The 17,627-nt window shown below is 42.7% G+C and overlaps 1 protein-coding gene across 4 annotated transcripts in view; it reads left to right on the forward strand.

The window, feature by feature from the left end:
- Window positions 1-17,627, forward strand: part of GRTP1 (growth hormone regulated TBC protein 1) — a 68,400-nt gene that overhangs the window by 16,773 nt on the left and 34,000 nt on the right. For all 4 annotated transcript variants that reach the window (XR_010600443.1, XM_065591874.1, XM_065591871.1 and 1 more), the window contains exon 5: window positions 565-661. Coding sequence is in view for 3 of the 4 variants with exons in the window: in XM_065591874.1 (XP_065447946.1) it covers window positions 565-661 (97 nt within the window). In the remaining variant the exon portion in view is untranslated. The remainder of the gene's footprint in view (window positions 1-564; window positions 662-17,627) is intronic.

Genomic DNA, 17,627 nt, shown 5'->3' on the forward strand with positions numbered 1-17,627 from the left:
AATAGCTGCATAAACTGCACCTGTAAAACCTGGTGGAATTACAACTCTGCTGCTTCCTATTTGCTTTCCTAAACTGCATTTGTAGTTTCAACTGGGTGGGCCATGCTCCACCTATAACTGTTAGGTAGTGTTACTGCCCACTATTAACCGCCTATCATTTTGTGAGTTTCACTCCAGAGATAGCTACATTTCAATGTTGGTCAAAGAATCTATTTTGTTGTTTGGAAAGGGCTTTGGGATTTTTTAAAATAAAAAGTCTATATGTTACTTTTTAATTTCTTAGTGCTTTAATTTTTTTTTCCCCTAGCTTCCATGGGCTTTCATTGCCCAGGAGTTGCAGGGTTAATCAACTGGTAGACTGTGTTAGTAGATTTCCTCTATCCTGTCCATTTTGTGAATTGTAATAATCCTGTCTCTGGTATTTTTCAAGGAACATGCAGGCACAATGCTTTTCCTTTTATTTCACTCAATCAGTACTTTGAAGTTCATGTTTGGTATTATGAAGTTAAACAGGAAACTTTTGAGGTAAGTGGAGAAATTATAAAAGCTTTCTTTTTATTTCAGGGCATGAATTTCATAGCTGGATACCTGATTCTTATTACAAAGAATGAAGAGGAATCCTTTTGGTTGTTAGATGCTCTCATTGGACGAATATTGCCTGGTATGCTAGCGGCTCTTATTTTATCTGTACATTAGAGCTTGGGTATTCATTTTTATTTATAGAAGCCCTATGTGGCAAGATAAGCCTTGCTATTTAACTTCAATGGCCTGCTTAGTTTGTAGGGGTCTAATTCTGCCCTGATTTCAGTGTGGGTGTACAGGATGCAAGTCGAACCAAATTGAAACTAAAACGCTGGTCTTTAGACGACAAAGTAGTAAGAAACTGAAATCTGATCAGCTGGTGTAGAATTGTTTTAATTTGTAACACATCTTGCTTTTCACTCACCACTACCATGGTTTGTATTTCCAGTGGCTCAATGCTAGACAAGAGGCCAGGGCTTATGGGAATGCCTGGGACTTTAGCAGTTTTCCTTGGCCTGTGGGAAACAATATGATGGAAAGATTGAAGCAATTGGTCTCAAGTGAAGGAAGGGTACGAGTCTCATTGCAGTGTGAGCATCTTGTGCTGGCCATTATATAAAGTAGCAGGTTATGATGCTACTGAAAGAAGGCAGCTTGGCCTTTCTTTACAGCTAGTTGATAAGGTCTGCAAGAAGTTTGTGTTGGGGCCGAGGAACTGTTCAGTCAGTGGTTCCAAGCCTTTTCCACATTGTGACCCCATTGTACAACAAAAAAAGTGTCAGGATCTCTCTCCCATCAGGCTGTAAAGAAAACGAGGGGTGGTTTGTAACCTTCCTGGAGGTCATGATCCCTATGTTTAGAAACCATGAGTTTAAATTATTCAAATATGACCAAGTGGACATTTCCTCCCTCAAAAAAAAAAATTTTAATAGATTGCATGAGCACTACAACTAGGGATTTAACACTAAATCCTATGAAGGAGGAATGGATGCCCCATGAATTCCCATAAGTACACTTTTATTCAGGTATATATGGTGCCTAAAATTTAGTACAGTGGCATACCAAGGGTAGGTTTTGACATTCCCTTATCTGGCCTCCTTTTGCTGTTGAAGAGCTTTCTTGAACTGCTATCCTGAAGGGCTGGAGGCTGAACATATTATTAAAATATCAAATTATCGCATGACAGTAGTATCCAGGATTGTGCTTGACTTTTTGCCAGAGCTTTGGATTTCTAGAGCTATTCTCATTTAAGATGTAAAGAAATAAAATTTACATTTTTCTTTGTTCTAAAAGGAAAGACTTTGAAGAGGAAGGAAAGAGAACTGGTGTAATTGTTTCTGATGGCATTGAGTAACAGCAAAAAATAATTCTCGAGGGTAAATAAGTCATGTAACAAACTAAATCAATTTTTACTTGCATGTAGAGATTATCAGAATTGTTCGGTTCATAAAAGGCCTATTTTAAGACTGTGTGGATAGAAACTACTTCTGAGACAAATGTGGAAGGCATATAGAAGCCTGGCTAAATCAACGTAAGAAATTTGAGACTATAAAACAGATGGGCACGCTATGGCCCGCGGGCCACACCTGGCCCACCAGCCGATTTAATCCGGCCCTTGAACTCCCGCTGGGGAGCGGGGTCTGGGGCTTGTCCTGCTCCCGCGCTCCAGCTGGGAAGCGGGCTTGGTGACCGCTCTGCATGGCTCCTGGAAGCAATGGCATGTCCCCCTCCGGCTCCTACGTTTAGGGGCAGCCAGGGGCTCATGCGCTGCCCCTGCCCCAAGCACCACTCCCGCAGCTCCCATTGGCCGCAGGTGGCACCTGTGGGCGGGGCAGCACGTAGAGCCACCTGGCCACACCTCCACGTAGGACCCAGAGGGGAGACATGGCGCTGCTTCCGGGAGCTGCTTGAGGTAAGGGCTGCCCGGAGCCTGCACTCCTGAGTCCCTCCTGCGCCCCTGCCCCAGCCCTGATTCCCGCCCCCCTGCCCTCCGAACCCCTTGATCCCAGCCTGGAGCAGCCTCCCACACCCCAAACCCCTCATCCCCAGCCCCACCCCAGAGCCTAAACCCCTAGCCAGAGCCCTCACCCCCTCCTTCACCCCAACCCCAATTTATTGAACATTCATGGCCCACAATACAATTTCCATACCCAGATGTGGCCCTTGGGCCAAAAAGTTTGCCCACCCCTGCTATAAAACTTATGATTAGGTTTGTTAATTATTTGTAATTATAGAACAGTCACTAGAATACAGTGCAATTGGCTACTGTTATTTTATATAGCCTATACTGCATATAGCAAGCCCCCTGTTGGAACATGTAGAAGAATGAAGTTGTTAGCTAGGATGTGATTCAATGCGGGTCTTCTCATTGGCTTCAGTAAACATTGGATCAGGCACCTGGTGAAAGGCAGTGCGATTGTACAGTGAAGTTTAACACTTATTCCATGATTTTGTGTTTAATCATTTATAATTTTTTATTTTTCTCTGGGATAGAGGAGTGGATTCATAGGTCTGTGAGATTCAGGACTCTTATCAGTCCTTTTATGGAATTTGTTTTGATAGGACTAGCTCCGTGGTTTGAGCATTAGCCTGCTAAACCCAGGGTTGTGAGTTCAATCCTTGAGGGGGCCACTTAGGGATCTGGGGCAAAAATCAGTACTTGGTCCTGCTAGTGAAGGCAGGAGGCTGGACTCGATGACCTTTCAGGGTTCCTTCCAGTTCTATGAAATAGTTATATCTCCATGAAGCCTGTAGCTCTTCAGCACCTTGCTCCTAAACTTGGCAAATATGTTAATGAGAAAAGGCACTCTTGTTTCGTTTTCCTATTTGTTTCTATGACCCTTTACCTATTCTAGTAGCGGCACTGATTAGTACAGACAGTGTGACAGGCAATGGGACAAATCAAATTAAGTAGAGTATTTAAAATAAATATAGACACATTTATACATTATCTGGGTTCTAGCTAAAGACTTTATCTTTTTAAAATATCGGTGTTATTGGGTAATGCAAGACTTTGTTTTCAGATTTTTTTGTCAGTGGTTGCACAGCTTTGCTGCGGATTTCCAAGACAGTTCTTTGATGTTATCAGTGCTGGCATTTACCCTGACTACCAGAAATTGCGCTGTTCTCTTTATAAAAGTTTAAAGCATAACAGGTAAAATAATTGGAATAATTGCACAGAAGTGTAATGAGTGTCTTAGGCCGTGTATGTGCTGGAGAAATTTACCCTGATAAGTGATTGCTCCCCCTCAATTGGATGTTAAAGTGAGGCATATTTTAAGCAAAAGTGCTTGAACTGACTGTAAGGTAACCAAATAAACATGGCATTTACTCCAGGACATTGTAGGGGTAAGCAATAACTGAGTCTCACTCATTGCAGATCAAATTGATCGAGTACCAGTGTGGATGCATCTTGCTGGCACAGATGATGGGCTGTTAATTCTGACAACTCTAACATCCAGCAAATCTCCTTTAGTTTGCCAGCTGAGAATTCACTCTTTGTTCCTTCCTCTTCTGTACCACCTCCACTCCATCTAATCTACGTCTGTTCCCCCTGCATCACATCAGAAATGCTTCCAGATCATGCCCTTCCCTGTAGTCCTGGAAATGCCTTCCCCTCTGCTAGTGTCCTCCTGATACCCTAAGTCGTTGAGTCATTTGTGGATCATAAGTAAGGCTGCGATTTAGTCACGGATTCCATGACTTTTCTCAACCTCCATGACGTCTTCGGCTTCAGCTGTCAGGGGCTGAAGCTGGGGCTGCAGCCGAGGCCGTGCTCTCTCCTCGCAGCTTCCCAGGGCCGTGTGCACCTCTCCCGCTGCTGTGGCCGGGGCTGCAGCTGAGGCCGCGCACCCCCAGTCCCATAGTTGCAGCCAGCTCCAGAGTGGGGGCTGTGCCTCCTGCCATGGTGAGGGGCTTGGCCTGTCAGTCCCCTCTGCCTTGGGACTCCATTCCTCCCCCCTACCTAGCCCTGCCCCCCTACCTCCCGCCGGTTATTTTTAGTAAAGTCATGGACAGGTCACGGGTTCCCGTGAATTTTTGTGTATTGCCCGTGACCTGTCCGAGACTTTTACTAAAAATAACCGTGACAAAATCTTAGCCTTAATCATAAGCAAAAACCAAATGAAGCATAAACAATTGAAGTTTCTACTGAAGACAAGGCCATAGTCTTGTAGAACAGTTGAGTAAATTCTAGAAGTTCAGGGGTTAGGAGTAAAACTCCTTAAAAGCAGTGAGACACACACCAGAATTGTTTCTAGCAGGCTGAAGTATTGTGTGGTCAGGGGAGTTCTTTATTTACAAATTCACTTTGCAATATTGTATGCAAGCATATGCCTAGAGCAGTTGATGATGGAGAGTGGACTAAATATTCCAAGGAACCACTGTGGGTTGATAAGCATAAAACTGACTCAAACTCAGACCGAGCATAAGTACCCTCTCAGTTCAAATTTAGTATTTTGCATGCTGTTTTATTCCTACTCTTGCTGTTGAGAAACATTGGAATCTTAACCACTATCTGATGCTTTCTAAAGTGAACTTTGCTAACCTTAGTTGTTGTTGTTAAATACAAAGTGACATATTATTTGGCTAGTTTTTCTTTGTGCTCATGAATAAATGTTATGTTGAGTGAAAAAAATGTTTTGAGAAACTTGGAGATCGCCTTAAACTAGGGTTACCATACGTCCAGTTTTTCCCGGACATGTCTGGCTTTTTGGTAATCAAACCCCTGTCCGGGGGGAATTGCCAAAAAGCTGAACATGTCTGGGAAAAATACCGGCCGGGCACTTCCCCTCCCGGGCTCCAGCTGGTCTGCTCCGGCGGCTGGGGTCCAGAGGCAAGGGGGCTGCCCGAAGCCGGTAGCGCTTGGGCAGCTTGGCTCTTAAACAGAGCCAAAGAGTCAGGGAAGGAGCAGAGCAGCTGGAGCCCGGGAGGGGAAGTGCCCAGCCGGCGGCTCGGGGTCCGGAGGCATGGGGGCTGCCCGAAGCCCGAGCGCTACCGGCTTCACGGTTTGCCGGCCAGCCTCCAGACCCTGCGCCCCCGGCTGGGCGCTTCCCCTGCCGGGCTCCAGCTGCGCTGGGGAAGCGCCGGCCGGGGGCGCAGGGTCTGGGGGCTGCCTGGCAAACTGTGAAGTCAGTAGCGCTCGGGGAGCCCTTTTCGCGTGGCTGGGAGGGAGGAGGGGGAGTTAGGGCCGGGACTTTGGGGAAGGGGTGGGGAAGGTGCGGGGTCAGGGCTCGTGGAGTGTCCTTTTTTTTTTTTTTTTTTTTTTTTTTTAAATATGGTAACCCTAATTAAACTTGCACTGGGATTTCAGATACTCCTTGAAAACAGCAGTTTGGCTGTGATTGTTTTGGTTTTCTTATGGTCCTTTTTCTGAAAGCAGGGGTGGTTATGAAATGTAGGCCTCGGAGAATGGAAATTTTGCCTCATGAGCAATGAAAAATGGGATTTCATCTGCCATGCCCTGTGAACGTAAGTTTCAAACTATGGAATGATCACCTAATTGGAAGACGAGAGAGACAGGTGAGGCTAACCTGTGTTGTTTGCTATGGCAGAAAATGCGGCATGAGACAACATCAATTTAGATTGAGTGGAATGCCTATGTACAGCAGAGGTGCTGGATACAATGTTATGACACTAGGAAGGCGAGAGGCTAGGAAGTTGCAAATTATAGGTATGCAATTATGCAGTTACTCAGTTTAGTTATGCATATATTAAACACTAAACTGAGTAACTGCATAATTGCATACCTATAATCTGTAACTTCCTTGCCTTCCTAGTGTCATGAGAAGTGAGGATTTTAAGTCCATCATCAAGGTTATAAACACTTGAGAGCAGGGAGCTGTTACTTCTGAAGCACTTAGCATTCTTGTAGATGGTGTAAAATAATAATCCTAATGTTTATTCAGCACCTTATTGAACTAAAATTAGTTGCATATTTATTTCCTTCTTTTAGCAAATTTGTTTTAATACTTGGACAGAGCACTGTGAAATCCCTAAGCATAGAGCTAGGTGAGTAAGTAGTTGTATGTTTAAAATATCTTCCTCAAAAGGGAAGTGGAATCTTCATGGAACATTTCATTCAGCTGGGTAGGAAAAAGACTTGCTAGACCTGAATAGCACAAGTTCTAGACTTAATTCACAAGCAGCTGGGTGGCATGCATGAGAGTATAATGTGTTGAAGGAATGTGGTCCTTCTCAGACAAGGTTTGAAAACCAGAGATGGATGTCTGTGGTGTAGGAAGATCCTTGTGAGGCTATGATGCTATGTTTACAAAAGTCACTAATGACAAGTAGGCTTTTCGCCACTGGTAAAATGGCCTGGAAAAGAAGGCAAAAGTCAAAAGCTTTTACTTTGTGGCCATATCCCCACAAAAACAGAATCTGCACAGCTTGAATTGTTCTGTGCTGCTGGTTGAACCTGCTGGGTCAGCTGCACCAAGCTACAAGATTGCCTGCTGGCAAAGTTGCCTCACTTTCCTGTTTTGAGAGCTGCTGTTTAATCAGGAGTGAGACACTAACCATGTGTAGTTGTCTCTGAAACCTAATGTAAGGCCTATCACAAGGAGACAGGCATACATATTTGATTACTAGCCTTTAGCAGCTGAAATGAAAGCAAGTTTCTTTGAACATTACAGGGCAGTTGTATTATCTAGGAGTTAAATATGTTGTCCTGTTAAGCTGAAGGTGGCATGAGGGATCTTAGGTATCTATTTAGAAATCCTGATGAGCCTGAAATACTACTTACTTCTAAATTTGAACTGCCAGAAAATTCAGAAGATTTGGACAGTGGGAGATCATTGACTTACATTCTTTGCTTTAATGTGACTCCTTTGTTGTTTTTATTCTTGGACTAATTTTGTTTCCTATGCATAACTCTGAAAAATCAAACAGTACTTCAATAGTAAGAGAATATGTTGGATAATCTGTTAGTCTGTTTTGGGCAGGGTGTTAGAGAGTGCCACACTTTTGTTGGGAATCATTTAGAAAGGAATAGATAAGAAGAGAGAACATATCATATTGCCTCTGTATAAATTCACGGTACACCCACATCTTGAATACTGTGTGCAGATTTGGTTGCCCTATCTCAAAAAAGATGTATTGGAATTGGAAAAGGTACAGAAAAGGTCAACAAAAATGATTAGGGATATGGAACAGCTTCTATATGAGGAGAGATTAATAAGACGGGGACTTTTCATCTTGGAAAAGAGATGACAAAGGGGGGATATGATAGAGGTCTATTAAAATCATGACTGGTGTGGAGCAAGCAAATAAGGAAGTGTTATTTACTGCTTCTCATAGCCCAAGAACTAGGAGTCACCAAATGAAATTAATAGACAGCAAGTTTAAAACAAACAAAAGGAAGTATTTCCTCATACAACACACAGTCAACCTGTGGAACTTTTTGCCAGGGGATGTTGTGAAGGCCGAGACAATAACAGAGTTTAAAAAAAGAACTAGATAAGTTCATGGAGGGTAGAGGTCCCTCAATGGCTATTAGCCGGGATTGGCAGGGGGATGCAAAACCATGCTCTAAAGTGTCCCTATCCTCTGTTTCCCAGAATCTGGACGACGGGATGGTTCACTTGATGATTACCTGTTCTGTTCATTCCCTTTGACGCACCTGGCATTTGCCACTGTTGGAAGACAGGATACTGGGCTAGAGGGACCATTGGTCTGACCCAGTATGGCCGTTCTTATGTCTAAAACCCAGTTTTCTATGGACATGAGGAGGCTAGAATGTAAAAATCCTTGGGTTTAGCCTGTCTATGAAATATACTTAAGATCCAGTCCACACTACAAACTGGAACAACGGTAGTAAGTTGGGGACTGTTGTGTTGAGTCAGGTTCCTTGACGTGGTTGTGTTTATACTGCAGGAAAGATCTAAGTGGCTTATTCCCCCTAAAGATTAAGCATGCCTGTCTCCTTGTTAAGGGTTTTGTATTAATATAATTTATAGATTCATAGATTCCAGGGCCAGAAGGGAGCAATGTGATTATCTAGTCTGACTTCCTCTATAACACAGGCCGTGGAACTTCCCCAAAACAATTCCTAGAGCAGATCTTTCCAATATTGATTTTAAAAATGGTCAGTGATGAAGAATCCACCACGACCCTTGCTAAATTGTTCCAATGGTTAATTACTCTCCTCTCATTTCCAATCTGAAATTGTCTAGCTTCAGCTTCCAGCCATTGGATCATGTTATTCCTTTCTCTGTCAGATTGAAGAGCCCATTAATAAATATTTGTTCTCCATATAGCTACTTATAAACTGTAATCAAGTCATCCCTTAACTGTCTCTTTCTTAAGCTAAATATATTGAGCTCTTTGAGTCTATCACTATAGGACATGTTTTCTAATCCTTTAGAGAGACAAGGTTGGTGAGGTAATATCTTTTATTCGACCAACTTGTGTTGGGAGAAAGACAAGCTTTCAAAATCAAATCCTTTAATCAGTCTCATGGTTCTTCTCTGAGCCCTCTCCAGCTTACCAGCTTCCTTCTTGAACTGTGGACACCAAAACTCGACACGGTATTCCAGCAACTGTCACACCGGTGCTAAATATAGAGGTAAAAGAAGCTCTCCACTCAAGATTCTGCTGCTTGTGCATCCCAGGATCTTGATCGTCCCTTTGGCCACTGCGTCACAGTGGGAACTCATGTTCAGCTGATTTTGTACCTCAACCCCCCAAATCTTTTTCAGTGTCACTGCTTCCCAGGATAGAGTCCCCCATCCTGTAAGATATATACATTTACATTTAGCCATATTAAAATGCATATTGTTTGCTTGCGCCCAGTTTGCCAAGTGATCTGGATCCTTAAACAGAAACATGTTTTGAACACTTCTGCCTTTTCTGCATTGGTATCGATAATTCTACCATTTCCATCTCGTAATGGACCAATACTGTTGTCATGATTCTTTTTATTCCTAATATATTTTAAAAACTCCTTATTGTCCTTAACTCTGCTGGCTATAGATTTCTTCAGGTTTCCCTTTGCTTTCCTTATCAATTGTCTAACTTCTTATTTATATTCATTACTGTCAACTCCTCTTTTTTCCATTTGTTATATCTCTATATTTTATAGCTGCCTTCACTTCCCTGCTAAACCAGGTCATTTTTTTTTAATCAGCGTGGCTTTCTTTCTCAATTGTGGGATTTTTTTTTTGTGGGGGAGGGGCATACAATAAGGTGGTATTAAATTATTCCCAATTATCATTCACACTCTTTGAATTAAATTCGTCCTTCAACCTGATTTGGCTATTTATTCTTTTTAGCTTTGTGAAATTGGACTCATTAAAGCACCAAGTTTATATATTACTGATCTGGACTTCCATTCTGCTTGCATGTTACAAGTGTGTTCAAGTCATGATCACTTGTACCTAAGCTACCATTAATTTTTAGTTCTGTGATCAGTTCTTCTTTATTTGTTAGGACAAGGTATAACACAGAATTCCCTCCATAATCATTCAAGATCATTTTCTTCTGAGTTCTCAGTGACTCGGAAACAGATAATGCCATATTTGACATCCAGTGCCATTCCCTTTTCCTTTTTGCCTATTCAGTCCTTCCTAAATAGGTTATTGCCATTGATTTTTAACATTCCAGTGGTGTGAAACATCTTGTCATGTTTTAGTAGTACCAACTAGACCAAATTTATGGTCACAAATGAGCAGTTCCAGTTCCTCTTGTTTGTTACTCAGGCTCCTAGCATTGGTGTATAGACAATTAAAGAATTTCTTGTCTTCATATCCTTTGGCTCCTTGATGGATTTTGTTTTCAACATCTCGATTTTGTGCTGAGTGCTCATATCTTCTCTTCTTACTCTCCCCTTTTGCTATTAGTTTTACCTCCTCCTGACTACTGTAGTTAGCCTGTCCCCGTGGAGATTGGTCTTCCTTCTACTGAGGTGGAGGACATCCAAACTATACAGTCCCCTCTACCTGTAAGAGGTGGACCAATGTGCCACAAAACCAAAATCCTCTACCCTACACCACTTACCTAGCCAGCAGTTCACTTCCAGAATCTTCTGCTTTCTGTCTTCCTTTGCTTCTAGGACAGGAACGACCTCAGAGACAATCGCTTTGACAGTCTTCTCCTTTTTCTTCTTCAGCATCCTTCTGATTACCCTGAAATAATCGATCTGTGAGATATCCCACAGTACAGTGTCATTAGTGCAGATATGAACCATCTGAGGGCCAGAGCTTTGTGGCCTTTAGCAGGAACCCTGCTTATTCAGGGGACCATGGTCTAGCTATCTATGCAGCCTGTACCCAGAGAACAAACCAAACAGCCCACAGATGGACCAAATAAACTGCCCACTACGTCCTGCGACCTCCAAGCACAGACTTTAGCTACTTTCTCCGAAATTCCTGTTAGCTGCCTCTGTTAGTGACTCCTGAGGCTTGAGTTGAACCTCTTAAGCCTTTTGTGCAGGGCCGGCTCCAGGCACCAGCTAAGGAAGCAGGTGCTTGGGGAGGCCAGTTCAAAGGGGTGGCACTCTGTCCGGTATCGGGACGGCCCATCCGGGTCTTCAGTGGGAATTTGGCGGCGGGTCCCTCATTCCCTCTCTTCCTCTTTGAGCTGCCGCTGAAGTGCCGCCAAAGAGGAGGAGAGGGAGTGAAGGATCCACCGCCGAAGAAGCGGCGTGTTTGAGCTGCCGCCAAAGTGCCCCGCTCATCCGTTTATTTATTTATGTATTTTTGCCGCTTGGGGTGGCAGAAAAGCTGGAGCTGGCCCTGCTTCTGTGGCACTACTCTGGAGAGATCCACAGCTGTTTCCATGACCTAGATATGTGACTAGTTATATCAGTAAAAGTCCTGCTGTGGATACAGTTACACTTGTATAAAGATGTGAATATAGTACCTATTATCAATATAGTAATTCCCCTTTCTGTACAGGAATATCTGTACCACTATAAAGCGCCTTGTACTGGTATACCTGCATCCGCACTAAGGGGTTGTCACTTTAATTATACTGGTACAGTTAAAGCCATACAACTTGCTAGGGTGGGCAAGGCCAAAATGAATAATTTACCTTGTTCCTTGTGGCGGACATCTCTTGACTTTCTAACAGCAGAACTTCCACTTTGGGGGCTCCATGTAATGTCCTTATGCACATATGAATGTATATATGCATCTTCCTAAACAGCTCATTTTAGAATTCTCTAGTCTTTGATGTTACCAGCCATTGCTTTGAGCTATATTTTGATTATCTCAACCTTGTGTCAATATGCCACCTTTTTTCTTTGATCTGAGAGTATTCCTGGTTGAGCTCTCTGGTGTATTTACAAACAAACATTAGTCTCTATCTGTTCCTCGCATTGTTAACAAATGATCATTAATATTTTTATTTTTCAGCTGACTTACGGTATTGCAAACTTCTGAAAAAGATTAATTAAAAACTCCTTCTTGTTTTGTTCATTAGTCTGAGTTACAGCTTTATTGATGCAGCCTTTCTAAGCATATTGCTTGGACAGGTCACCCAAGAAATATAGGACACATGCTGGCAGAATATAAAATGAGACTACAGATGGTTGGTTAAACTTGTCTATTCTAAACATAATTTTAACTCAGACTAATTTACTGATTTACTTGTAATTTCTTAGAAAATTCATTTATATACTCTCAGTAAGTGCTGTAAGTTTGTGTGTATGTTTCAAACATAGAAGACTGAATCCCTGCTTTAGATACAAATATTCATAGATTAAGGCCAGAGGGAACATTACATCATCAAGTCTGACCCCCTGTATGACGTAGGCCATAGAATTTAAATCCAGTTACCCCTGCATTGAGCCCAGTTATTTGGGTTTGACTGAAGCATATCTTCCAGAAAAGCATCCAGTCTTGATTTGAAGACATCAAGATATGGAGAATTCACAACTTCGCTTGGTAGTTTGTTCCAATGGTTAATCTCCTTCACTGTTTTTTGTTGTTGTTGTTGTTTTTGTTTTTTTTTAAAGCCTTATTTCTAACTTTGAATTTGTCTGGCTTAATCTTCCAGCCATTGCTGCTGCTTAAGCCTTTTCCCACTAGATTGAAGAGCCTGTTAGCACCTGGTATTTTCTCCCTGTGAAGGTACTTATACACTAAGCTAGACAGGTTGAGCTCTCTAAGTCTCTCACTATAAGGCATTTTTTTATAGCCCTAAATCTTTTCAGCACTCTTTCCAATTTTTCAACACCCTTCTTAAAAGGTGGACATCTGTATTTCAGTATCAATCACACCAATGCCATACACAGAGGTATAATAACCTCCCTTACTCCTGTTCAGCAGTAACCTGCTTATATAGCTAAGGATTGCATTGGCCTTTTTTTTTTTTTTGCAACCGCATCACACTCGGCTCATGTTGAATTGCTTCTCCACTATGATCCCTTTCACATCACCTTTCAAAACAGAACTCAACTTTAACTGTGGAATTGGGACTGGTGTCTCCATAATTTAAAACAAACCCACACCAAGCAAAATTACTATTACTAAGGCCAGGTCTACACTGGGCGGGGGGAATCGATCTAAGTTACGCAACTTCAGCTACGTGAATAACGTAGCTGAAATAGTTTTACTTAGACCTACTCACCGCGGTGTCTTCACTGCGGTGAGTTGACTGCTGCCGCTCCCCTGTCGACTCTGCCTGCACCTCTTGCAGCGGTGGAGTATAGGAGTCGACGGGAGAGTGCCTCGCGTCTAGACGCGATAAATCGACCCCCACTGGATCGATAACTATCTGCCGATCCGCTGGGTAGTGTAGACATACGCTTAGGTGGGATTTTAACAGGTCATACTTCCTCATCCACTTTTTCTGAACCCTTAGGCAACTCCACTAAATTTAGTTCATACACTCTTCTACTAAGGGTCAGACACTTCATCCTCCAAATACACTCCAAAGAACCACCTTTACCCAACCACTCTGTGCATACTATGAACCTTAAATACAGCTTTTGCTACTATGCAACTACAATAAAATAATTAATTGTGGAGAAACTTGATTTAAAATATTGCAGGAGTATAAAGAAGATTTCTAGAGAATGGGGATGAGTGGGAGATGATATTGGTGTGGGACCACTGAGACAGTGTAGATTCCCTCGTCCCATCTTTTTTTCCTTATACTTTCGATTAAATGCTCAGACTTTGACTTAGTCTAAATGCGGTTGTGACTCAGGGACCTCTTGATGCATAAGGGGTGTATTGGTGTTACAAGAATCCCCTGGATCTGGTATTTACATTTTAGTTCACCAAAGATGTTATGTAGGGTCTCTAATGAAAGCCTGTGTCAGACGGTCCTCTTAATCATCACAAGATATATGTATGGGCGATATTTAAGGAGTTAGATATCTGTACAAAAATTATGTTCTTAAAGCATATATTTGGTGACCCGCTTAGACTGATTCCCCCAGACAGGAGGTAACCATCATTTATCTCTCTGGCAACATGTAAATTAAGTATTGTAAGCTTTACAATGTCCATTTACACACTAAGTCAAATATTAATGAGGAGCTTGCAGCGATTGCAGGAAAAAACAAAAATAGCAGGGGTCATCCTGTTTAGGAATAAGACAATGTACTTTTGGAACTATATCTGGAGTGTAGATGAACCCTGGGTTATTCCTTGATCTGTGAGGACAATCTGCCAGCAGGCTTGATAAGAAGGGATCTCAGCCAAACTGGTTGAAAATGCTGAGAAGAGGACGTGGGGTAAGCTATTTTGTGGGAGATAGGAGAATGTTAGTTAAGTTTAGACTTCAGAAAGTGTTATGATTTTGTTTTATATGTAACCAGTTGTGTACAGTATTCTCACTCTATATCACTGAATCTCTGTTCTTTAATAATAAACTGATTCTTATTTGTGTGTGTGTGAGAGAGAGAATATATATGAAGTGCTGTGCATTAAGTCAAGTGGTGATCCTGAGTTGAATCTGATGTGTACTATTTGTGTGGGAATAGTGGATCTAAGAATTCTGTAAGTGTTCAGTGGAATAAAGGCTGAGCACTCCAGAGGAACTCTTGGAGGACTCGGTAGTTGGTGTGTACCTGTTGCTAACCTATACAGAGAGTATGAGGCCTGGAACGCAGTGCTTGTGTTGCCAGTGGCTGGTGGAGTCAGGGAGCTGATCCACAGCAGACACTGGTAAGACTTCCTCACACTAAGGGCAGGTGGGGGGAGGTGCCTCACAACTCTGTGTATCTCTGTGCACCAGTGCTGGAACCACAAGGCCCCCCACTTTTTAACAAAAGAAATATAACTGCAGAATACATGTCCCTCACAAATCTCCTTCCGCCCCTCCCCCCTTCTCCCCCCCCACAATAGATTCAGATGGGGAGGAGCTGCAATTACACCTTTTGCCCACTAGGGGCTGCTGTAGCGCCAGAAGAGAGGTCAGCTGGCTCACCACCGGAGCAGCCAGCCACGGAGAAGGAGGGGGCACTTTGGCCTTGGGTCCCCTACTTCTACAAAGGTTCCGGTGCTCTTGTCCCTGGGAAGCATCACAGCAGTGTGTCCCAAGCATGGGATGTGCCAACCCACCTGGGGATTTGAGGAGTGGCAGGGAATGAATAGGCTTTTCAGTTTTTTCCAGAGACTCTGATTTAATTGTTTTTAAAAGTCTGTGTTATGAGTCTGAAGAAAAGCTTGGAAACGTGATCCAAGTGTAACTAATGCACTTTTATCTGCCAGAATTTGCAGAGAGACTGAAACAACTACTCTGGCGTACAGTAGCTGCTAACTCAAATGCCAAGGACTCTGAATGATCTCTCCGTCTCTGGTGTTAAAAGCCTATAGATCAGGGGCGGGCAAACTTTTTGGCCTAAGGGCCGCATCGGGTTTCAGAAATTGTATGGAGGGCCGGTTAGGGGAGGCTGTGCCTCCCCAAACAGCCAGGCCCCTGCCCCCTATCTCCCCTGCCCGCTTCTCGCCCCCTGATGCCCCCCGGGACCCCTGCCCCATCCACCCCCCCTCGCTCTCTGTCCCCTGACCGCCCCCAGAACCCCCACCCCTGACTGTTCCCTGCCGCCCCATCCAACCCCCACTCCTTCCTGACTGCTCCCCGGACCCCTGCCTCCATTCAACCCCCCCTGTTCCCTGCCCTCTGATTGCCCCGACCCCTATCCACACCCCAAACTCCACTGCCCTCTATCCAACCCTCCCTGCCCCCTTACTGCACTGCCTGGAGCACCAGTGGCTGGCGGCGCTACAGCCGCGCTGCCTGGCTGAAGCCAACCACGCCACAGTGCAGCACAGAGCTGAGGCTGCAAGGAAAGGGGAACAGTGGGGGAGGGGGCTGGGGGCTGGCCTCCTGAGCCAGGAGCTAAGGGGCCGGGCCGGATGTGGCCTGCGGGCCATAGTTTGCCCACTTCTGCTATAGATGGAGGAGCTGAAGGGGTGTTAGTGGGTGGTGGTAGAGTAATTAATTTCACTTTCCTGAAGGAGGGCTCAACTTTCAAAAGTTGGGGGAATGCTGTGTAATTGGTAGGGTTTACTAGGGATTCATTATATTTGTAACTTAAAATTTTGCAAAACTGTTTTACTGTTTCACAATGTTGTTGGGTCAGTTATTATTTTGTATAAATTTAAACTGTTAGCAATAGATGCTACTGAATTGATGTCAATATAGTTTATACATAAATGACATGTTTGTGCTCAGTGTTATGGAAGTATATGAGGAACTTGTTATGCAGTATGTAATGTAACTTTTGTCCACTTATATGTATTAGAAATTGTTAGCTTCTCTTTGGTGGTAAATAACTAGGAGAATCAAGCATCATGTAGGAACTTTAGTCATCGTTTTATGGATTATCTATCTGATTTGCTAGAAGTCTTTAATATACTAGGTTTTCTCTCTTGCTGCTGGTAATGAAATCTCACTTGTGCCTGCTATATTTGGAAACTGGTATTTTGAGATTAAAATTAATTCTGTTGATTGCTGCTTTAATCTTGAAATAAGTGGATTATGTTACTTTGCTACATAATAAGAGTTTGAAGAACTGGACTGGTTTCCATCACCAAATTTCAAACTAGAGTCGAGTGTGTATGTGTGTTGAACTTTCTATTTTAAAGTTTATCCCTCCATCCAACTCTTTTATAGAACACTGCATGCTGTGTATGTCTCAGTGTGACTATAGCACTCTTGTAAAGCAAACTTAACTTTGTAGGGTTATTTTTAAGTACAAAATAATCTGATTAGAAGCACAGCATTTCTCACTTAGCTATGTTAAGAATAGGTAATCTTCTTGTACTTGATATTTAACTGACAATATAGCTGTCCTCCAGGATCCTATGAACAAACATAGAAAGCCAGAAATCCTTGTTTAGTAGAAGGCATCAGTCCTTAAGACTTAATTGTACAGCTGTGAATTCATTAAAAGAGCAGTTGCCTCTCTTTTATAAGCACATAAAGAAGTTTTTGCTAAATTGTATTGTTTTTGAATAATTCCAGTCAATTGGGTTGTTTAGGCTAAAATGCTGTACAAGACTAAAATGATTTGTGAATGAGTTACTTAAACATCATTTCAGAAGTTAGCAATTGGGTGACCCTAAACTCTCTTACTGTAAAGTGTTCACTTATTTACTCTGTATGAGTGACACAGGCTCAGTGGCTGGAGATATGCCAGACTATTTGGAAACATCCAGTGAGTGAATAATCTGTGTAACCTTGTATCTGCCAGCTCCTCAGTGTTATGAAAAGTGCTGTGTTTCGGAAAGGAGCTATTTATGTCATTTATGGAGGAGGAGACGCTGAGCATCTGCTTTCTCTCTTTCCTTCCTAAACTTTGTACAACCTATTTGAAAGTGCTTAGGTAGCCAAAACTTATCAAACTAGACGTGGACATAGCAATGACGTGAGTAACTGCTATATTTAAATTCAGTAATTTAATTCAGACCTTTAATTATTTGAAAAGAAGTGGGTTTATTAATCGGGTTAGAATTTTCCTAGGTAGACTTTGTCAAAACAGCAGGTCATGTTCTCCAATATCTGTAATGCTTGCAAATATCATTACTACATAAAATTGGTTTTGTTTTGACTCTGTATATCTGTGAGGTGACTGTAGAATTCAGCCTGGACATGATTATTACAGCAAACAAAAATGAAATACAATTTGTTACATTATCTTTCCCTTC

This window comes from Chrysemys picta, chromosome 1 (assembly GCF_011386835.1).
Source record: "Chrysemys picta bellii isolate R12L10 chromosome 1, ASM1138683v2, whole genome shotgun sequence".
NCBI lineage: Eukaryota > Metazoa > Chordata > Testudines > Emydidae > Chrysemys > Chrysemys picta.